At 35.9% G+C, this 24,933-nt stretch overlaps 1 protein-coding gene across 12 annotated transcripts in view; it reads right to left on the reverse strand.

The window, feature by feature from the left end:
* LOC134538852 (protein phosphatase 1 regulatory subunit 12A) overlaps positions 1–24,933 on the reverse strand; it is a 177,820-nt gene that overhangs the window by 77,289 nt on the left and 75,598 nt on the right. For 8 of the 12 annotated variants that reach the window (XM_063380404.1, XM_063380407.1, XM_063380415.1 and 5 more), the window contains exons 8-11: positions 21,242–21,334; positions 17,440–17,522; positions 14,689–14,824; positions 3,631–3,754 (exon numbers count right to left, since the gene is read on the reverse strand). In XM_063380404.1, coding sequence (XP_063236474.1) covers positions 3,631–3,754; positions 14,689–14,824; positions 17,440–17,522; positions 21,242–21,334 — 436 coding nt within the window. The remainder of the gene's footprint in view (positions 1–3,630; positions 3,755–14,688; positions 14,825–17,439; positions 17,523–21,241; positions 21,335–24,933) is intronic. The other 4 variants (XM_063380412.1, XM_063380414.1, XM_063380411.1 and 1 more) reach the window with 1 other exon arrangement.

The raw sequence follows: 24,933 nt of genomic DNA on the forward strand, positions 1-24,933 counted from the left end.
CCCTACCTAAAAACCTACGTAACATTCACACAATACCTTAGTGATTTTTATATTCTTCTAACTTCTCACATAACTGTCTGTTTACTTCAGCAAGGGATGCAGATTTTTCTTTGGCTGTTCTTCAAAGGCTGTTGGACTTTGACACCATGGTTAAACTACCGGTTGCTTCCGCCTGTTCAGAGAACCTATCAGCTGATTTTGTGAGTTCACAAATATCTGCTTCGATTCTTTGTTTCTTGGTCTTGAGTTCATCTATTTCATCTGTGATATTTTTTCGTTTTAACTTCTGCTGTTCTGTTTCTTTCTTGCGCCTTTTCTCTTCCAAAAAGCTTTGCCATTTTTGGCGTGCGCTTGCTGCTGAAGCTATCAGATCATTTGTAATGTTTACATTTGAGACACCACCAACAGATGTAACATGCTGACAAATGATTCTCTGCGAAATTACTGTACGGTCATGCATGTTTTCTACTTCAATTTGCCTGTTAACTGAGAAACCTCTCTCAACAGAGGCTTGTCCATGTGACAAAATCAGCAGCATTTTCATCACACACCATAATCCTACGTAGTTGGAACTAGAGTTTGCACTACCAAATAACAATGAATCCAAACGGTCAGCTTCAGGTTTGAAATTTCGAAACTGTGATGACGAACCAAACTCCAGAATAAAATCTTTGTAAGCTGAAAGTAATGCATCGCAGTCTGTTTCTTCAACTCGCCCTGCATCTACCAAAATTTTCAATACTAATGAAAACCGGGTAGTGCAAATTTTTTGGTCATTCATTTCTCTAGGGTCCAAACAACTGAGGTTCCTAACAACAGAATATTGTAAAGGACACTTGTTCAACAACTTTTTCACAATTTCCAAGAGAAAATCACGACATTCCATTCGTAACTGTATAATGTCACGATCCTTGCTTACATTCTTGTGAACCAAATCTTTTACTCTATTTTCTGCAGCAAATCCTAAATAGACTTTGGTTGCTGGCAAATGGTTTTCTTTCTTTGCAACTTCAACTCTGACAAGTTTGCCACAAGAATTTGCATTCTTCATAATATCATCTTTGATAAACCTTTCCATTAGGCTTCGCAGCAATTTCAACATATCTTTCCCTAAAAATGGCAGAACTGGCTTATCAGTTTGATATGCTATCAAAAATGGTTCCACTTCTTTGGCAATTGACTGAAATACTAGCAGTTTTACAGGCTTGAGTGGGTCAGCTGCCGCTTCTTTGATGGCCATGAAAGATTTGGTGTTGGGGTTGGGAACATTTTTGTCTGTTACAGACTTTACATACTTGAGCATATGAGGCCACATTTCAATAGCACGAGCTGCAACTATCGAATTCTCTATCCACCTAACAGCACAAAATTTTAAAGGAAAAAGAGTACTACTGGTCACATTCACATAATCTTCCCTCCTAGCTGGAGAGTCCTTAAAAAGATAATACATACTTGACAAAATTCTCTCCACATCCCAGGTAGATGAAACTGATCCATACTTAAATGCACCATGAAGTATGTGTAACCCACAACTGCCAGTTTGTATCACTGTTTTATTTGTGTCTTTCTTCAGTTGATCACAAACCATGTCGTAAAATTTCCAATTGACATTTGGACCATCCATGGAGAGCTGCAGTAAAGGCATGCTGGGAAGAAAAATTTCAGAACTGAGTTTTTCATACGAACTAAACATGTCTTCTGCAGTTGCATGTCCCAAGAAACTAGAGTGCATATAGCATGAGACGACTTTGTCGGTATCCCAATATCTAATATGGTAATCCAATTGCTTCTGATGAAGTTTTCGGTTAACACTCTCGTCAAAAAGCAGAACATACGAATCTTCCTTTCGAATTTTTTCCATGAGTAAGGACCTAAAATAAGGTGCTATCCCAAAACAACACATATAGGCACACTTTATTTCTCCCAACGAAAAGCCTTTGGCAACACTGCTATCAGGAAACATTTGTCTGAACAAGGGCCCAATATCCTCACAGGACTTGTATGAAAAATGGTTACTGCATACTTTAAGGGCCCACAGAATTTCTGCTTTTAAAGTGTCCTGGCCAGTAATAAAAGAACTAATCAGGCCTACCTGCTGATCTTGAGAATTCTGGATATCTGGTTTCACGACTGCTAAACTTGTAGATTGGCCATCTTGTGAAGGCTGTTTACCACCGAGATATACTTGTATTCCAAGTTTTGGCTTCTCACTTGCCAGAGCGACATGTTTCTTCCCACCCATATGACTCGTTAACGCCGATACACCCATGTTACTGATATCGAAAACACTACTACATAAAACACATTTGGCTTTATTTCTATCAGTCGTTTTTTGTAGCCATTTACTGAATTTTGGGTTACGTAACCACAAATTGTTAAAAGTACAGTTTCCAGGCATTTTGAGAAAAAATGTTAACAGTATCTCTCAAGTTGCATAGGTACATAAAAACACCAAAAGCACTATCAAACACGTTGAAGGAAAATAATAAGAGAAAGTGTGAAAAAATGTAGTTTTTACATACGACAGCCGCAAAAATTAAATCAAAATGCAAACAAATAGGCTATTTGATGCAAATATCAAAGCCGGCAAAAAAATCTTTTCGCAACTCGTAGGAAGTATAAACTAAAAACGAAGTCGGAACTGATATTAAAACATTTCTAGAAATAACACTTTTCCCTTTCCAATCACTCCGACAATGCCATACAATTACAGAAGCATGTAAATCCGGAAAAAGTACAAAGCAAAACCACCATCTTGCATCTAACTTCTTTTGTTTGTACCACATTTACCATACTATACCATATTTATCCTGCATATTTTAAAAATCGATACCACAACTACCACGCGATACCACATTTACTCTTGTGTACCAAACTATATCCAATAACACAGTTACGCAAAGCATTATTACGCACCATAACCGATAAATGTCGTTGCCAATAGAACACGAGAAATTCCCAAATCCATTTTTTTTTTTTACGAAAATTCACTCGGTTATCGTCTGTTCACGTCAAGCAAATTATATTCTAGAAATAAGAAACAAATTATGGTTTTGTATTCCTAAGCTAGGATTTTAACGATGGGAAACTAACTGGAATATTATGTTACCTGAAAATTCAAGGACTTTCCAAGGACTGGATTGAATTCAAGGACTTTTCAAGACCTTTTAAGGACATGGTAAAAGTTCCAGGACATTCCAGGACCGTACGAACCCTGCAAAATGGAAAATTCTCACACTAATCGCAGTACATTTCATTAAACAAATATCAGAATAAAATCTGTAATCCATATGCGGGTAAATACTGTACTAACTGTCCCTTTATTACTTTTCCAGGTAAATAAAGAATTAGAAAAGTAAAAAGGAAGTGGGTATTCACTTAGTGTAAGCCGATTTTGATAGGTAGTCAATGTTTCACGAAGTATAGTTTCTCTACAAAATTCAGCTCATGAATTCTTTCCTAACTCTAGTACAACATCCACAGTGGGACACCTATGCTGTATCACTCTGAACTAACCAGCAACTATCGATGAAGAGGCACCCTTCGGTAGCGCACGCGAGAAGCCGACGCGTACGCTACCATGTTACGTGTTAGTGCGAGTACCGCCGAGACTGGGAGATAAGCACTCACTTCTCGTCCGCCTCGAAACTTTGCGTCCGCCTGAGAACCACCTCCTGCGACTCGGAGCTGACGCGATTCGCTCCGGTCGTCGGAGTCGTGGCTTTCTGGGCGGGAACTTCCTTCTCGCTGATGCCTACAAAAAAAAAACTCTTTCTAAACAACAAAAATTTACTCAAAGTATACAACAGAAACTATTGAAGGAAACAACATGGATTAAATTAAATCCCCCACAGAAACATTAAAATAAACTTTGAAGTACTTTCCAATACTTTCTTTTAAAAAATGTTAGATTTTATATTTTCCTGAATTTCACCTTATTTTTATGCGGTCCCATGTAATGCTAATCCAGTACAGTCAAACCTCATTATTACAAACCTGAAGGGACCATAATTTTAGCACTTTGTAATAACGAGGGTTTGTATTAACCAAACTATTGGGATATCATGACAAAAAAATTGATTGAACTTTAAATGCCTATATTTACAATTATAAAGAAAATTATACACACCGTTGGTAGTATAAGCTGGCTTCACTACATGCATGACAATATGTAAACACTGAAGAAAACAAACACAATGCAACACTTACAGAATAAATCATAATACAAACTTCAATAAACTTGCATTCATGACACATTTTCTATTCAAACATTTGGTTTAAAAAACCATCAATTCTGGTTTGCACTATCTTTTACTTATAGGCATTGTTTACCACATTTAACTTTGGTCGTATCTACTGCTGCCGACTCCCTACACATAGTTTTGCCAACAAGATTGTTGCGATCCTTAAACCGTTGTAGCCAACCATTGCTGAACTTGAAGTCTGAAATTCCTAACCTCAATGCTAGGTAGTCTGCCTTCTTCTGAATCATAGGTCCAGAAATTGGCAAGTTTGCTGCACGCATTTCTTAAAACCACTGCAACAAGGTAGTTTCCATATCTTGATGTTTTGGGCCTCGCATTCTTTTTCTTGTTGATAATCTGCACGAACTCGCAAAAGCCGATTCAATCTTTTCACGATTTTTTAGTATTGTCGACAACGACGATTGCGGGATGTTAAATTCTCTCGCGATTTCAGTTTTCGTTCTCTCTCCATTGTCTACATCTTCGATAATTTTAACTTTAACTTGCAATGTAAGTTCGTTGCGTTTACGTTTCGCAGTCATATTACAAAACAACTAACACTCAAAATTGAGGTTAAGATACACGTGCGTGAACAATGGAAAATATCAGAACTATTTTCCATAGATTGTTTAAACTTCTACGTATGTACACTTCCGACGACTAATATTAATAAGGTATAGAGTTCTTTCCTTTTCGTTTTCCGTTTACAACATGGCATCTTTCCTAGTTTAGTTACTAACATCGCCACTAGAGTTGAACTTTTTATCTTGTTTTTCGACCATTTTGCGCTGTAGGATACATACATGTATCTTTGGAGAAACGTTTGTTTACATGACGGTTATGAAGACGATTTACTTTAGACTTCGGCGGTGAAATTCGTATTAACCGTTCACAGCTACTTAAGGGATCAAAACAACTTCGTAATTCATATTAACCGTATTACGTATTAAAAGTACTGAATAACATAGAAAATCATACTTTATTTTCCGGGACTGTGAAAGTACTTCGCATAAACGGGAATTTCGTACTATGCGGATTCGTATTAATGAGGTTTGACTGTAATAATTAATTTTACACCGTTTCCTTCATTTTGCATCATGTTTTTCTTTTCCTGATCCCTTGAGAAGAGTAATCTCAGTGCTTCACTGTATTTTAACCACTAGGCCATAAAAAACTTAAGGAATGAAGTGCAGAATTTAACTCCTATGGAAAAAGTTTTATGGATGGTCACCACAGAGCATTATTTTTATTCGCTTGCATATGGTTCGTGTCTCAAAGAGGTCATTTGAGATCATCATCCCAACATACGCCTGGGATGATCACAGGAAGCAACGGAGGCAAAACAAAAATCAGGATGGGAAGACCGAAATTCGAACCCAGGTCTTTCTGAATGTTGTTTCAAAGGGGCCTGCCTAGTCACGAGTGAGGCAGGATGTAATTACGGCACTCGTTTGTGCTTCCACGGAGCAGTATCGCCCCTAAGAGCGAGGCTCTGGTTTGGTGTGCAGTCTTCTCACCGTAAACGGGACAACTATGAGATTTGAGTGGTGAACATAATACATGAAGGAGTAATTAAGATAAAGATGTAATGCAAGTCCCTTTTGACTGCTTTATAGAATATGTACTGGGTGTTTTTCATGCTTAAACATTATTCTGAAACACAAGTTTTAGCTGATTCCGCTCTAAAAAAAAAATTTTTAAATCAAAAAAATGGAAACATAACTACTCATCAGCCCTCAGTTTATTCTTAGATGCTTTTATATAAACAGACACCACTCTGATACCTTGAGCAGTTTTCAAATCGCTCATCTTTTCTGAAGCTTTGCACATCACATGAGCCCAGCAAGGCTGTGCCGCCAGCCTATGTCGTAGACGGAAGGGGGGAAAGGAGCACATGTAACTCAGTACACGTGACAGAATTGAATTTTTTTTTTGGCAATTCAAACGTGGACTCATCGTAAGGTGTAAAACAGCAGAGAGAGAAAGAAAGAAGACAATTTTCTAAAAAAATCAACAAACATGAATTAAGAAAATTATTACTCACTTCAAAATAACTGCTCATAATATTTATAATTATTGATAAATCAATAATGATTAATAATAAATATTACTCACTGTTGAAATACTCAAACCATATAGATAAACTGTGCATGTTACTGTTTCTTCAAACAATTCTTGCCATTAGAAACACACCAAATCTCTGAAGAAAATATGAAATTCGTAACAGGTAGCGCTATCCATGCGGGAAATGCAGGGACTGTCTCAACAGCGCTCTCTATGCTTCTTGTTTGAACCAAGAGGAATGGAGCATGCTGTTAGCAAAATGTAAAAATTCAAGGCACTTAACAGCTGACTATAGGATACATAAACCTATTTTCTGAAACAAGCGCACGCGCACACTCTTGTCTTATTCTTTCATTTCATCAATCTCTCTCGGTTATATTTTATTTTTTGGACAGGGGAACGAATCATTGTACAAAGAGAGAACGAAAACCAAGCCCAGAAACATAATGAAGCTTAGTGCTCTCTTCATATCTCTTTGGCCGAGTACCGAGTTGTCCGTACCTTTCGCGTCGGAAACTTTTCACGACAATGTCCTACGAAAACGTCGCATCAAAATTCGGCTTTGAAAGTTTACCACTCTTTTTAACCCATTTGCATCTACAAGCGTACTAGTACGCAGCTGTTTTTCTGGCCGATAACACCATATAGGCGTACCGGTACGCAAAATGGCTAATCTGCCCGAAAAACTTGAAAAAATCCCTTTAGTATGAAAATAACTAGGGGTGTGCGGGAATAGGTTTTTGTACTGCGGGAAATTTTCGGGAAAAATTAATTATTCCCGCGGGAAACGGGACGGGATCGGGAAAATAAAATAAAAAAGCAAATTTTTAATTATAATATGAGAAGATGGCCATTTAAACGTTTCTTGCAAAGTTAGTTGTTTTTTTGCTGCTATTTCTTTTGTCTGCTTCACTTGCCCTTTTTTCAGCGGCGAATTCATATTTTTTAGCATACTCAAATTCTTTTTTTTTATAGCCAGACGTGCTACCATGCTCGCATCTCAAAAAAATTTTCACACGACACACACTTTGCCAGGGATTTACTATCAGACGTTCAATATACTTCCAAACACTTTTAAGTTTACAAGTAACAAGCTGATCTGTTGCGACATCCATTATTTGTAGGCTGCTAGTTTGTTTTAATATACAACGGCATCGAAAATAGGAACAGATACTTTGCACAAGCCTTAATAACGTAACATCAGCCGACAAAGCCCGCCAAACTAAACAGTAAACAACTATTTTTTTCTCCCAAAGCAAAATCATAGATGTTTAGATACTCGTGAGCAGTGGTGTAAAACTACGTGATTTCATATTTTTCAAAGTGCCAATACAGTTCTCTACATCGCCACTGCTATCAGGTAATGAGAACGGTTACGCTTCGTTATGTAACGCAAGTCTAGTATTTCTTCTATCTTTGGCGAAAAGGTTGGATTGCGCATGTGTTTTGTTTGTCTAATGACACAGTGGTTTTAGGTTAAGTATTCGATGGTGACGGCAATAACGTTATATAACTGACTATTCACGTATCTTGCAAATTTGTACCCTCGAAGAAATATATTTATGAACGCATACAATATTTAAGGTACTCCATGTACGTTTTTTAAATTCTAATTAGATATGTGTAAACGATTATCATAATTCACTGCACACCACAGCTGTCGCTACGATCGGCATACCTATAAAAGATGTTTTGCGTTTAAATAGTACGGAAACCCTTCAAAAATGTACGAATCCATAAAAAATATTGCTGTAAAAACAGTTTGAATTGATAGAAAACATTTTCACATTACTAGTAAACATTTGTAAATTTTTAAAAAATTTCCCGAAAAATTCGGGAGTAATAAAATTCCCGCCCGGCATTTCGGGAAGCCTATTTTCCCGACTTTTTTCCCGAAGCGTCTGGATCCCGCACATCCCTAAAAATAAACACTCAGAGTAGCTAGTATTGTAATAACAAAGGTATATTATCGCAAAACTTAAAACTATTTTTAAATTTTTTTTTTTTAAATAAAAATATAATGAAAATAGAAAATAACTTTAATAATAGTAATATATAAAAAAAGTTTATGGATTCCATGGTACAGTAAACACCCGGTATATCGCGCCCCGATTGATCGCGGAATTGGGTATATCGCGGGTCAAACCATGTCCCCCAATCAGAAATGAATAATAATAATAATAATGGAATAAATGGTTGACAGCCGATTAGGATAATTTTGCGTCGTAACTCACAAACTAAGCATCGGGCAGAAAAAAGCCTAGGCGTAGAAAATGTCCGCAGTGAAATTCTAAACAAGATATCTCCATACATTATTCCTCTATCTTGTAGGGTTTTCAAACTATGGTCCAATCCAGCCCAGAGTTATTTTCTGAAACACTAGTTCTTAACCTCGCTTTATCTCACAAATGAAGCAGGGGACCCGATAAAGCCCACCGTCCAGCGACATCATCCAACGTGACTCGGCTGGGGATTGATGTTGGATAGGCTTGGATGACGGCAAACGCTGGGAGGGGAGAGGTGCCGCGGCTGGGAGGGGAGAGGCGAGCCGTGAATATGCGACCAAGACACCCGAGTAGACGGGAGGGGTGGAATATAAGCGCTAGTGATAGGGGCGATGAGTAAGCCGAAAGGGGGGAAGTCTGGTGACCTTGAGTATGTAGTTCACTCATTTCCCATCTGCACACTTCTCGTGGTCACGTGTGCTGACAAGCGGAGACAAGTCATTGTTGACCGTACGTTATTGAAGACGTGTTTTTACAGTCAGTCTTGTTAGCGCTTGGTACGATGTCACAGAAACGAAAAACTCATTCTATAGCAGATAAACTAAAAATCATTGAGCGTGTGAAAAAAGGTGAGACGAAAGTGAGCATATCACGTGAGTGCGGTATCCCAGAAGGTACAGAAAGACAGAGTGAGCCCAATCATGTCCCATTGCTTCACCTGGCAAACTTAAAGCATTATGCAGAACAGAAACGCACCGCATTAGTACGCCAAACAAAAATGTCCGATTATTTTAAAAGAAAAGAATAGGTACATATACATATGTAATGCATACATATATTTTAGTGATTGTGTAAATACTCCACGCTGTAAATGTAAATTTGAGGGCAGTTTTTTTTTTTTTTATTTAATGTCTGACCTGTCCTATGCTGTGCTGTCTTGACAGGAGAGGCTGCGGTATTATGTATAGCAGTGAATGGAGCGGGGTAGTGTAAGTATACTGTCAGAGAGGGAAAAGGTGGGAGGGAAAGATAAGGCGTAGAGAGAGTTAGAGATTGGAGCGGGCAGAAACACGGACAGAAGGAGGGGGTGGGGGAGGGAATGTGTTCACGCAGCACACAGGCAGAGCATGAGTCACTTGACTGAGCAGCGTCGCTGCGTACAAGGCAAAATCAGGTAGTCCAGTGTTTAAAATTCCACTCCAGAATCTTCCCATTTAGTGTGGAGCGCTTACACTAACTATGACTTATTTTATTTTTTTACATCTTTTACGGTACAGTATGTACTGTATTAATTGCTATTTTTCTGAACATCTGTATATAAATGTTTTGTTACAACTTGAGCCTACATATGTAATATTATTGTGTAAGTCATTGTATTATACATGTTCATATTTTGACTTTGGTATAATGTTTTAACATTAAATAGTAAAGTAAATCAGCTAGCGTATTTTTAATCTTTGCAGAGGAATTCCCAGTGGTCCAATACTTACGTGAACCATACTGTACCACTTTTGCCGTGAGGTAGTAAACAAGGCCCGGAAATGTTTATGTGTAGCGGCCCACTTGCCGATCCGAGCCACACACACACTCAGCAACTCGACACAGCGTTTGGTGGAATAAGTAAATACAAAGTTTAACAGACTTTTTAATACGGCGCCACTGATTGCGCTAAAATTAATTTGGCACAATTTTTGTTTCCCACATGTGACCATTTATAATTAACTGTAAACATGGATAATAAAGTTTAACCACTTGACACGATAGACGGTTCTTTATTTTTTTATTGTATGAATGCTAGAATCGTTTTTCCCGTATCTGCGGCCTACTTCTGCAAAAGACACGCTATCAGTAGGGCCTGGAAAATTTCGGTGTTTTCAGTATGCAAAAAGCGGTACTTTCAAATTAGAAAAGCGGTGGTTTAAAGTCGGTATTTTCGTTATGCAATGAAAATTTTACCGGTATTTTAAATGTTGACTAAATTGTGCAGTTATTGAATATAATAGTTTACATATTTAATAAACAATCCATGTATACTAGGAATAGACTAATATGCATAATAACAGCCAATTAAATCCAAAACAGTTACACAAAACAGACACGTTGCTATAGATGTTTGCAACTACGATTTTTTTTTTCGGCTGCCGATGCCACATGCTTAGCCCAATTTAGATGTTTGTCAATGGAATTTTTTGGGTTAAATGATACTTTAACCATACGTGAGTATAAGTGATCTGCAAATACGTAGAATCCCGCTGATGCGACCCCTCACGGTTCCCGGAAAAACGAACTTATAAACAGAATGGTCGCAATAGAGAATTCGGGCCAATTCCCCCCCCCCCCCCTCCCCTTTCACCTTTGTTCGCATAGATTTCATATTCAAATAGTCTAGGGAGTAAAAAAGACAACTTTTTAAAATTCATTTTACACCTCGGACTCGCATACCCTGAACAATGGGGTCCGATAAATACTCGCGCTAAGTGAATTCGCGTCACGCGAGTTCGGCTATGCTAGCCAGCTGGTGGTTATTTTCGTTCAAAACGTGACGAAGGAACTTGTGTGGATCAGGTAGAAAACATTCGGCTATAAATGAAAGATATAAGAACAATGCTATCCTGAAATGCTGTGACATGTTTTTGGAGTAGATGATCACAGCGACAGACCGACAGGATGCGCTCCCGCCCTTGCCGTCAGCGATGTTTATTTTGACAGCTCAAGCAATTATCTTGTCCACGTCCCTTCACAGCGTAAAAAAAAAAAAAAGATAAAAACACGTTGGAATGCAGATGGAAAAGTAACTATGCAGTAAAATAAATATATTTACGGCCCTGCTAAATTTTTCTATTCAATAAAATTCTAGGTATTCGTGATTTTTCAGCAGAAACTGCTTTGTGACTAATAAACAAATTGTATCATAATAACTTAAACTTATAAAGTATTTATTAACGGCGAAGGACAGTCGTATAAGCCCATAAATATATTTATTTTACCGAGAATGGACTATACAACCTGGCTTTTGTCGCATGCGGTGTGGGAGGGGAGGAGGATGCTGACAGTTTCTCACGCAGAAGGTTGAAATAAGGAAGGGAATGTGTTGAAATGTTACATGGTAAAGGGGGGGGGGGGGGGTGTTTTTACATGGTTTGTGGCTCTGGGAGGGATGAGCCTTGAAGAATTAGCAGGGGATGGGAGAGGTAAGCGTCGCGTCACGTCACGTATGACGTCAAGCCGCCGCTACCGCCAGCCTGGCCGGACGAGTTTCTTACGCTCACGCAGAAGCTACCTCAGCGGCTTTTCGTGCGGGCGGGTAAGATAACATGACCGCTGAGATGGCTTTTCGTGCGATAGTGGACGCGCCGAGCTCGGCTAGACACTGCCGCGTGGACAGTTGAACACAGTGCCCAACAAAGTGTAACAGACTTGTTTTTCAGCCGATTTTACTCAAATTTACGACTTTCTCTGCTCAAATTTTTCACGGTTTCTCAAAAACCGGTCGTATAAACGGAATGGACGCATCAGAGGGGGGTCGCATCGGCGGGATTCTACTGTAATGATACTAGGGATGGGGCGAATCCTGATTTCCTCGAATCCGAATCCTAACTCGAATCCTCGACTGGAATTGCCGAATCTCGAACCCAAACCCGAATCTTTTAACAGATGATATCCACATATATAATGTAAGTGAGATGTATTCTGCTTGCACTAAAAGTCTCTTGACTTTATTACATGTATTTTGGTACATTTCTGGTATAAGTGTATATAAAGACAACAATTTTTTCTTGAGAAATTTCAGTTTTAGTACAGATTAGCGGTTAGGATTTTTTCTATAAATAAGCTACAGGTCTGCGAGCCTAAGAATTTTACTTCGAGCCGAGCTCGAGCTTTTGTGGTACAGTTACACTTTTCGGAAATTATTTTTATCTTAAACTTAATATCATGTTTGAATAAAGTATTAAAATGAAGTGGGCTTATTAATTTTGGGTAACTATTTACAGAGTGTGTTTACATTTTGCACTGCTAGAAAAAAAAGAACATTTTTTTTCATTGAATCTTACCTGTTTCCATTGGCTCATTAGTAACTGATATCATCCAACTAACATAACCAAGTATATGTTTGTGTAAATGTAACATATCTTTGGAAAAATTTCACCGTTGTCAATTTTTCTGGAGTCCTTACTGAGCTTCAACAAACTTAGCACCAAAAATCATGTTGTTTGAAAAGTACATTCACATTGTTTCAACATTTCCACTTTTCAGCACAATAATTCTGAGAGAGATTGTCACAGAGTATTAAATTCTGTTCTTTAATCTATCATGCAGAACAATAATTTGTTCTGCACGTTCAGGAGTTAAATTAGCTCTACGATTGGAGATAGTGTTTCCAGCAAAAGAGAAGCGTCTATCGCTGGCAACCTGCTTGGCTGGAATGCTTTAGTAAAATTGCTTAACCTCAAAATTAGTGTCATAAATATCTGTAACTGGTCATTAAAGTTTAATCATTGAAAGTAATAAAAATAAAAACATTTTACTTCATTCAATATACACTTGCAAAAAAAAACATACACACAATAAACCTACATGGAAATTAAAGTCTTTTTCAATATCCTGCAGTCTGAAATATGTTTACTCATGTCATTAAATGTAGAGCTGTATTGAAGAAGCCGATTTTGCCAATATTTAGTTGAATCGGCATTTCTGCCGACTTCCGATACAGTACGCTCGTTAATTTTCGGCCGATATTACTGAAAAACGAAAGAGACTGCCATAACCTAAAAATCCACAAGTACCATTTTCACTTTTCGTAGTAGTACTGCATTCTTTCAGATCGCATTATTTCTTAGTAACATGTGCCAACCTTACATATGAAAGTTTAACATCCTTTTTTTTTTTTAACAATGTTCTTTAATTTAATATGTCATAAATAAATAATATATTACTATCACGGTAAATATACATCTCAGTTGTTACGGTAACTATAGTGCAAATATGGTAGCTATCATGCTTCTGTAGTAATTATGGTATTCTACAAAGAATCTTTAGTTCTTTTTATGGTAATTATCTTAAAATAACTATTGGGTTTGTACTGTAGTTATGGTACATCATCCATATTTCTTCGTATGTTGTTCATTTGTCTTTTCTTCATATTTACGTGTGCCATTATTTGAGACAAGAAGTTTCAGAAAAAATTTTAACGGACATTATATCACACATAATGGCGTAAATGACGAGACCTCGGGCGATTTAAACGCTTTATACGGAAAAACCTACCATGCGGGACCTCGTAAGCGAGTTTTACTGTGTTTTTTTCCCGTAAATAGTAAAAACCGAATCCTTTGACGAATCCTTTATCAGACCCGCCGAACCTTCGAATCCCTAGGATTCGGCGGATTCGGCGGATATTGGATTCGGTCGCCCCATCCCTAAATGATACTTTTCGGGGATATATTCGCAGTGTAATATAGAAATGTTGTGGTTTTCGCGAATGTACTTACTTTTCGCGTTTTAATGCGAAATTCGCGCGAATTTTCGCAAAATTCGCGATCGCGAAAAATTCCAGGCCCTAGCTATCAGTAAGTAAATCTAGAATTTTTATTTTGTCAATCAAACTCGGTACTTTGTGATTCATATTCGGTTTGAAGTATCTCTACGGCCTTTCTATTTAGAAGACTTTGACCACAGAATCGTGTGCACTTACTTTGTTACGGACAATCAGACGAAGCAGATACTGTGGCTGACACCACGAGACTGGCAGCAGCGTGTGTGCCGCATGTTTGTTTGGCGGCGTGTGGCGCGCTCGTAGGCCGTGCAACAAACTGTGCGCGGCACAGGGAAAAATAAATTCAACATTTAATATTTATCTTTAAAATTTATTATTTTTATTTTTTCACCCGCGTTTAGTGAAAACTGCGGATGCAAAGTCCGCACATAAGGCGGGCTGTATATACTGTGCGTGCTTGCCGACCTATTAGAACACAGGCGGTGTTTTATACCTTTTGACCTTAGTCACATCGAAACATCGCGGTTATGCAACAACGCGGGTAAAAGTTATGTCCCCCGACAACCGCGTTAAATAGGGAGTGTACTGTATGTCTAACATTGAAGTTGAGTGGATGCAAATGGGTTAAGTGTTTCGCTTGGAAGAAACCCAAGGTACGTACGTAATCTGAGGGCCTTGTTGGCGGGCTCGTCCACGCTGCTGGTGACGCGACTCCTGAAGGACGCCGGCCGTCGCCAGGACGGCGCGGACGGCTCGTCCTTCTCCGCGGGGATCCTGGGCGGGGAGTTCGGGGGGGCCTGCGGACCAACCAGCGCTGCCGACACTGCTGCCAGCGACTCCCGCCTCTCCCGCGCAGTACACACATCCACAGGAACAAGGGTGTGTATGCTTATGTATAGGGATGGGAAAAATTTGCGGGTTCATTTCGCGACAGGCTAAAATACAAATAGTTAAACCTCAGTGCTGCCTCTGCTATTGGCTCGCAACTCACCTTGGATGACTCCGGGCCAGTGAGGAAACGCCCGACCAAAGTTTTTATCGAATCACAGGCTGCTACGTTGGGACGTCTCACAAGACGGCAGCCAATGGGTGGGTGGCATTTGACCGAGTGTACGTAGAACTGTGGAGTTCATCCTGCAGGTCATTGAACCCGCGAATTTTTCCTATCCCTACTTATGTACGTGCGTTAGAAGTTATACTTGCTTGTCGTGATAAAATAACCAACTTTAATTTTGCATGCAAATAATTAATAGAAATAAAATAACAAAATGACTGGAGTGATATTATAAATACAGTTGATAAAGTATAAATTCAACCAAATTAAAAATTGTAATTAAATACTCATTCAATATTAATATGAACACATGTATGAATTAATTATTTATTTTAGTAAAACAATAGAGATAAATATTAGTTAGCAATGAAAATCAATAAATATGCTAAATTTTGATTATAATTTAATAATTTATTTAATAATAATGTAATAGTTTATCATTTATAATGCATATTAATTACCGTATTGGCCCGAATATAAGGCGACCCCGAATATAAGGCGACCTGCAGTTTTAGGAGGCCAAACAAATGTAAAAATAATGTTTGGTAGAAATTAATGTGAAAATTCATTAGACATACATTTTGTGTTGATAAATCGTTTTTGCATGTATGTATAACAATTAATTTATATTTATCACATTACTTATTTAAAATAAGTTTGAATGGCCTACCCTAAAAGTCAAAAGAAAACAATTAGAAAATATTTACATTTTTAAGTATTACACTAGAAATTTTTTCGTATGTTTACTCTAATGAAGCTGCATAATTGTCATCTTCAGAGCTGTTTATTTGTCTAGAGCTCATTCCCCGCCGTTCCACCGATGTGTGATTGTTCATTTTTCACAGTTTACTGTATCTACGAATTTAAAATTTTTACAATGGCTATTAATCACTCTTAAAATACAGCATTTAACTATCCGTTTGACTTAAGCTACGTATTACCACAGAACAAGGCGTATTACTATTTAGTAGTGTGTTAAACGTAAAAAAAGCAAACAAAGAATGCATCTTGCCGGAACAAAACAAGTGGTTAGCTGACATGATGAAGCTTACGGCCATGAATAACTTCGGTTACGTGACCGCGTATATTTGTCCATATTACTCTCTGACAGAGAGAGTCTGTTCTATGAATTTGAAAGAATAATCTATTATAATTATGAAAGGTTTTTACATAAATAAAGAGTGGATTATTAAAATAGCTTTTGAAGCAACGTACCAAATTCCTGTTAATATGGCGTCTTCGTGCGTGTTCGGCAATGTTCGTTTTACAACAAAGAAATATTGTGGAAAGACAGTTGGCAGCCGTGAATTTCCAAACATTACATCCGAAATGTTTGTAAACGTAAACAATCGTTCTGAAAATAACTGTGATATTTTAGTACAAATATTTCCATTAAAAATCTGAAGATAAATTACCGTAAATGTTAACACGCGATTGTACACAAAGTACAAATATGAATTGTGAAATAAAAGGTTGCCATTTTGAGATGCTTCAACATTCACGTTTTTACTCAAGAACAAATATTTTAATTTTCAACTTCAAACAATTGTGAATTACTGCAATATTAGGTGGATTTATCGTTTTTCCCCGTGTGAGGTAACAAAGTTTTAGTTAATATAAAAAATCGTGAACGTTTTGTTAAACAATGTTTCTACTGTAGCTTTCAGCTTGGAACTAATGTTTGCGGTTCTGACGTCTTGGGTGCGAAAATAAGGCGACTTCCAATTTTTGCATCTCTCGTTTATGTAAAAATGGTCGCCTTATATTCGGACCAATACGGTATATATATGGGAACATAAGCTCGCTTATATAAATACTCTTGAAAATACATATTAAAAAGTTTATAAACAATTTCTATTACTCAAGTATATGACTTAAAAGCACATATATAAGTTTTATTTGTACGTAGCCTTTTTTTTCTTCATACTGTGAAAATTCTGTTGCATGATGTGCACGCATCATAAAAATTCACTCTTATCATTTTTTTCTTAATGTGCCTTAAGAATTGTAACTTCAAAAAATAAAATAAACAAAGGTAACATTATAATTTAGATGATTATCCACTGTGGATCTGAATTTAAATACATATTCACACTGAATGAAAGATTTTACAACATTTCATAGTTTTCAAACTCCCAGATATTCCTTAACAATTATTCCTGTCTGTAGCAAACTTGTTTACCTTAAACATGTTGCTAATTCAGGAGAAAAAAATGCTGTATTAACAAACACATTATGAAAATCTTATGACACCAGGACCAGACATAAACTTTAAGTCTGGAGACTAAAACATAACTTAACATTAAGTTTAAGATTTCATGTTCATGCATATTATAAAATAAAATAAAAAAAACTCACAGATATGGTATTAGGAACTGTTTTGCTAACATCAGGCTTTGCGTTTCTGACAGGTTCATCCTTGTTGACTTTGTTTTTCTTTTCTGGAAAACAAGAGAGTCGAAATGAAGGTCAGCATGATCACAATTTTGAGAGTTATTAAGAGTGTTTACATTCAATATCCATTAACAACACTGGAATCTTCAGGTTAGAATACTAATTATTTTGGAATCAAAATTTATTAGTTCTTCTAACAAATAAGCAAGAACATTGCAAGGATTAGCAAATTTTTTTTTTTACCACTGAAAGAATTATTTAATAATCAGTGCCCCATATTACAAAACTAACTTGCTTAAGATAATTTGAAACGTTTTGACGAGTTCTACAGGGAAAAATCACACTTTGACAGCTGAATCACTTTATAAAACGACCAAAATAATTATTTATTGATAAATGATTAGCTAGTCTGGTGCCTCATGAATTTGCTTTGTTTACTAAATTAAATAATCCAGTTATCAAAGTCCGAACCTCACACCTGTCCAAAAAACTTAACATTATCTTGAACAAAGTATACGTTTTTGTCACAGCATAAGAAATTGATGGCAAATTTATGCTCAGATTAGTTATCTGCAGCTTTCTTTCACTGCGGAAAAATATTTCAATTAAAATAACCATATAATTCCTAAATTTAGGACATAATAGTGATTTACGGGTATTTTGAAGGACACTACGCAATCTAAGGACACAAACCAATACATAAAAACGACACAAGCCAATACGGAATTGATTACAGGTGCCCATGTGATCCCAGCAATAGCATAGACATAGGAAAAAAGCACAACTTAACATAAAAGCAATAACAAAACTGACTACAGACACAAAGAGCACGGATTATGAGTCCCAATCCTTGCCAGAAAAATTACATCTAACGATATCAACAACAAAAAAATTTATCACAGGCCAAAAAGAGAACAAATTCGCAACAACAAAAAACTATGCAAAGAAACGGTGAAGCAAAACCACGCACGAGATACACAATACTTTATGAGGCTGTTTTGGGGCCGGAAATCTGTGTACTCCTTAAGATTAAGTGCTAGTTAGGTGCTAGCAACGGATTTAAAGGGCAGTGTAAAAAATATCTCTTTCAATTAGTTCCACAAAATTCTCATATAGCACAGTGCTGTAGCTGTAAATCACAGAGAATTATGTCTCACTGCTGTGTCTAAGACAGCCAGCCACCAGTTTATGTAACCCACAAGGGATAAAACTGAGAGTATATCATTTACCTTAACTTCATAATTATTTTTTTTAAATTATAAGTTGGTGATAAAAGTTTTTCATTGAAACATTCGTAGTGTGCTTATTTATACAAATCAATTCATACAGAAGATAAGTTTAGAAAAATTTATCATTTTTGTTCCCATTATGAGACATGTTTCCAATATTTGGTTTACTATGTAGTAACTTATCTCATTTATGGTATTACTAGCAGTCATAATTGTGTACTTATAATTGAGTTATTTAATAAACACACATTCACATAAACAAGTATTTCAAAATAATTAATGTTTTTAATTTTTAAGCTCACATGAGTTTTTATAAGTTCTAAAATACAGAACCTAATACAACCACAAGAAAAATATAATATTTTTGTTTTAAAATTGAATTATGCTGCTTAATCTTGTTTCTGGTGAGAAATAAAACTGATAATAAATAGGCAATAGTGGTAATGTAAAATGGTACCAAGCAAAATTCTATTTTAATTTTGCACAGTGAAAATGCACCATGGCAAAGTCAGATTTAAGGTGTTCCAGTAAGTATTTTTTATTGTTTTGTTGTGTTAAACCTAGCAGTTTCATTTAGAAGATACAATACCATTTGTAAAATAAAATTAATTAATCACAGTTGATGGCTGGGTACTCTGGTATTTTCCCCTGTTTTCACGGTTTCCTATATTTATAGGAATCCTGGTTTTCTTTGATAGTGCTCATGTTTGTTGTTGTGGCAACAATGTCTGTCCACCTTCATCATGCACACACAGGTGAATTGTGGCAATCACCGTGCCGAAGAATCCAAATTTAAACAAAAATTATGTAAGTACCTCCAAAATTATATTTCTGTATGGGCAAATAACAACCAAGTTAATAAGTGTAGAGGAGATTGCAGTCTCTTAGTCACAGATAAATCCAGTTAAGAAATTAGATGAGAAAGAATATAAATGGGTATATTAATATATATACCATTGACTGTAAAGACAAACAAATGTTTTAAAAAGATTTTTTTAAATTAATCAAAATCTTCAGTTACAAAGTTGCCTTGAAATGTAGCATTTTTCTATAATGATTGGGCTGAAGCTAATTTTTGACTATTGAAACAGATATTTTATTAAGTTTTAAGAAACATACTGTATGCCCAAACTCTGCATACTTTTAGAGTAACTATTTGGTCCACGCAATCAACACCCACTTCATTTATAAACGTTTAAGAGCTACTCTTAACTTTTTACCAGCTATCTTATTGAATACAGTAGAACCCCTGTCATACACTTTTCATCGGAGGGCACAAAAATGGTGTATGATGCGGGAAAGTGTATGAAAAGGGAATGGCAATAATAAAAATTTTTTCCAATCTAGCATACCAGCACAATGTCAGATTAAACATAAATACATATGTGTAAATAATTGCATTATATTAATGAAAGATATGAATTCATCATTATATATACATAAAATAAAACCACCAGAAATGTAAAATACAGTCCATAATCAAGTAGAGCTGACATGAGAAACAGTGGCCTTACAAAATGTTATGAAGTCCTTTCTTGGAGGGGGGGAAAAGTTACCAAGCCTAAATTAGAAATTAAAAAAATTAGGCTACTGTAAAAAAAATCACAAATTTTTGCTTGTTTGTTTCATTTTACAAACAACTTTATGCAACAGAACAATTTTCAATAAAATTTTAACTTGAGAAACGTAAAATACAAAACAATCCGATCGTAAGAAAACAATAACAAACGGGTATATTCAGTTCAAAGATTAATGTATGCACAAAATATGAGATCCCTTCCTTAGTCAAGCACTTGCACCATTTTCATCATTGCTAGTTTGCGCCATAGTCTCGCTTAATACTGGCCATAGATGCTACTAGCGAAGTGCACATTCTTCCTGATACTATCCATATCTATGGTGCGATAAAGTTATTTTCTTACGTTTGCAAAGGTAAACAATGAACGTTTTTTAAAAAGAAATCATTAAAACGGAGTTTATAAGGTGGAATATAAAAATAAATTTGTGAATTTTAGGACTTTTCCGCTTCGGAAAAACGTATGAAACGGGAAATTAATGATTTTATAAGTGTATGTTCCGGGAAAGTAAACCATTGTAAATATAGTACTTTCGGCGGGACCAAAATTAATCGGCGTATGACACGGGAAAATGTATGAAACGGGAACGTATCATCGAGGTTCTACTGTATATGACTAACTATAATACTGCATGCTTATACTAAATTTTTACTTGGATACATTACATAAAATTAGATATTTTTCGGATGCTACCATAAAAATACTTTAGGCAAATAACCTGAATGTATTAAAATTTAAAATTAATATATAAAGGCTTATCAAACAATAACATGTAAATTGGAGATCAAATTATCCTATTAAGTATTTTCTTTTACATACAAACCTGTTCGAGAATATTAAAAACTCAATGCTCTAACAGTTTTAACTACTTTTACAATAAACACTCGAATAGAAACTGGAAAGAAAATATAGCTACTCTTAGTGACTAGATGCATGCCTACAACCAAACAGCACACTTACCCTCGCTGTCACGAGTGCTACTAACAGTGTCGCTAACACTAGAAGTGTCGGAATCATCTGACGACTCGCTGCTCGTCTCCTCCTCCTCTACAGCTGCGCGCATGCAAGCAACAAAGCCGTTTCAACCCCACAACACACCAACACACAGCCTGCATTAGTGACGTTTTCACCACGCCATCACCGACGCAAGCATTTCACACCTACTTTCCACAACGTTACCAGGCGAAGTAAACTGTACTACAAAAACCACAAAAACAAAACTGTCGGAGTACAGTTTGTCCATAAAAGACTGTCCCAGTTATAAATTTTAATAGTATCAACTGTAAGAGTTGTAGAGTTGTGGTTCAAGGTCACAATTAAAGAGTAACTCAAAAACAGTTTTAGATATTCGCATGCGCGAGCACTGCTTTGTTGTTTTCTCGCTTGCAGCGCCACCCGCACAAAAATGGCGACTCCTGAGCGTAAGGCATTTCGTGTTCTGTAATTTGCTAAGAGTGAATCTGTAATTCCAGTTCAACGTGCATTTTGTTTAAGGTTTAATTGTGGTAACCCAAGAGGCAAAAACATTCGCCGATGATGTAGGCAATTCGAAACGACCGGATGTGTTTGTAAAGGGAAAAGCACGGGACAACCAAAAATGTCTGTACAGGACGTCGATGTGTTGTGTATAGTCTATAGACCTAAGAAATCTGTTCGGAAAACAAGTCTTGAACTAAATTTGCCAAAGACGACCGTGTGGACGGTTTTAAGAACATGTTTAAACAGTTGCTAAATGATTTAAAGACAGATGACTATGGTGTACGTTATAACTTTGCACTTCAAGTGTTGGAGCGGAAAAATGACTTTCTTGAATGAGTGGTGTTCAGCGGTAAGCCGACTTTTCATCTAAGTGTAATGTAAATACCCATAATGTTCGTAACTGGGGATGTGTGCCGTAAAACTAAAGGTGCACATATTGAACATTTGTAAGAAAAGCTAAGTTAGTTTACCTTCAATTTGATGTATGATTTGTTGTAACTAATCTAAATTGAACTGTTATAAAATACTATTGCAACTGGAACATTCTTTTATGGACATTCTGAATAACATTTTGCTCATTTTTGGTAGTGAATAAAAATCGCAATAGCAGTCAATTTTAGAACACACAATTTTGTTAAGTAGCACAAGTGAGCAATCATCAAACTTAATGCAAACTGTAAAACAAGTGAATCTATTATCTTCATGTTTGCTACAATTTTAATGAACCCATTTTCTAGGAGCTTGATTTTAATAAAAAAAAATAACTATGTGCAACCAATATTTAAGGGTTAGGTCACAGAAAATTCAGTTTCCCATCACACAAACAAAAAAGAAAGTTAGCAAACTTTGAACGTAATTAATGCTGTGATTATTCATTATTCCAAATGCTTGTTTGCTAGCATTACAGAACTCATAAGAAATGTTTAGAAACCAAGCCCTTTGAAACACTGATGTTTATACAAAAAATACAACCTGAAGTAACAATTCACAATAAGCTACGATAAGCATAAATACAAAAATTTTTGCCAAATAATGGAAGTAACAAAGAATTTCAGGAAGTCACCCAAAACATTTAAATAGCAGCACAGTATGGAAATATTTATAACTGTATTCTTATATGCTTTGACAAAAATTTGGCTGATGTGCAATCTTCATATTAAAAAAGGGTAAAAATTCATAATAAAAAAAATTAAATGATTTGCCAAAAAATCATTTTTTTTTTTTAAATTTAATCCCAATTATGTTTGCAAATGTAGAAATATATGTTAAATATATGAATGAAATTGGTAAGTATGTATATATAGCCAAAATAATCTCTAAAACTTGTGTAACGATATCACAAAACAATGGTTAAAGTGAAATAAACAATTTAAATTAAATACCATTAAAATACTCAATACCCAAAATAGCAAACCATCTACAACAAAATGTATACACATACTTCAACAGCAAAATTACAGACTAATACTTAAGTTAAAAATGAAAACACAATACTTTAAACTGCTAAATTGAAATGAGAGAATTGAGCAAACCTGATTGAAAACACATTAAACTACTTTTATACAAAACTACAGAAAACTTGACTAAGTAAATACTTCTTTAACCTTTTCTGCTAACATTTCTACACAAAAACAATTGATGAATTACGTATTTCTTCAAAAATTCCAATACACCCGATTAGCAAAATATTTCTTTTGACATTTCAAGTGAACTTGGTACAGAATCATCATGCTTCCCCCTGCTTCAAATTGTTTTTATTAATTGTATGGCCCTTATGAACTAGTGTATGTGGGCATAAAATGAGAACTTTCTTTTAAGAGGTTCAAAAATACCTAACAACAAAAAAATGCATAAACTTCAAAGTAAAATAAAAAGGCCCATTTTTGTGGTATGAAAAGGTTCAATTTAAATTGCTGTTTAATTTTTTTCAACTATTATAATGTTTATAAAACAAAACTTTTCTGCCGATCATCAGTATGAAAAGATTTGAGTACTACCATGGTTATCATCAGTAATCCATTAAAAAGCTTGATTATTCACGCATTGCACACACAAGACTTACCAGAGTTCTCGAAACCACCAGCAGCATGGACCAGATGTCATACAGGCGATACAAATAGTAGAATACAATTGCAAACAGTTTAAGCGTTCCGTACAAGAAATATTTTTTGTTCAGCCAACCAACCACCACAGTCCGAGTAGTAAAAAAAACGTGATTATTATAAAATAATGCAGCCAATACTGAACTAGACATTTTAAGCATTGTGTTTGCTTGATAACATAACGATTATTTTTAGAAGTTTCATGTTAAACGAAATTCCAAACGTCTGTATTTTTAATTTTATTTTTTATATGGTTCACACAAGCCTTAACTTAGCTTTTCACTATTTTGTTTCGGGTTTACAGATTAACGAAATTTATTTTTCTAATTAAAAAAATTATTATATCTTTATGTTATTTCTTCCGCCTATGAATATAGATTTTGAAATCTTTACACATTTCACATTAAACAAATTACAGAAACATAAAAAAGAATGACACAAAAACAGTTCACTGAAAAATTTACTTAAGTAGTTCACAATAAATTTCCTAATAAAATTACCACAACTACCTGAATAAAATGTGATGATTTTTATCAACACTGCTGAAACTGAAAGTTAGGATCGCAGTATAATCGCAAACCTACATCTTTGCTGCTGGAAGAATGTTTTGTAACGGCGCAGTGTGGTGAGATCACTGTGTCAAAGTTACTGTAGTTCGTTTGGTTGTTTGTGCTTTGTTTTGCATTGTAAGAAAGTTAATTTTATTTTATAAAATGGATACTGTAGAGAGGCATGCGAGTTCACAATTTAAACTGTCAAGGGACTGAGACAAAGTTACGGTGCTAATTTTAAGATTGTAGTGGCAAATCACGCAATTCAAACAGACAACTGCCAAGCTACTTGTAAATATGACATTACTGAAAGCAAAGTGCATAATTGGAGGAAGGATTTGCTTCGTCTCTAGAATGCAAATGGTTCGAGGTAAGCATTCAGATGACCTAAAAAGGAACAGTTCTCTGATATTGAAACCCGCATGGTAAATCTCATCAAAGAGAAGAGAGGAGACGGAATTCCAATTTCACGAGACGTAATAAATTTTAAAGCCCAAGATATTGCTCGTGAGCTGAACAT

The sequence above is a fragment of the Bacillus rossius genome, chromosome 14, assembly GCF_032445375.1.
Source record: "Bacillus rossius redtenbacheri isolate Brsri chromosome 14, Brsri_v3, whole genome shotgun sequence".
Lineage (NCBI taxonomy): Eukaryota > Metazoa > Arthropoda > Insecta > Phasmatodea > Bacillidae > Bacillus > Bacillus rossius.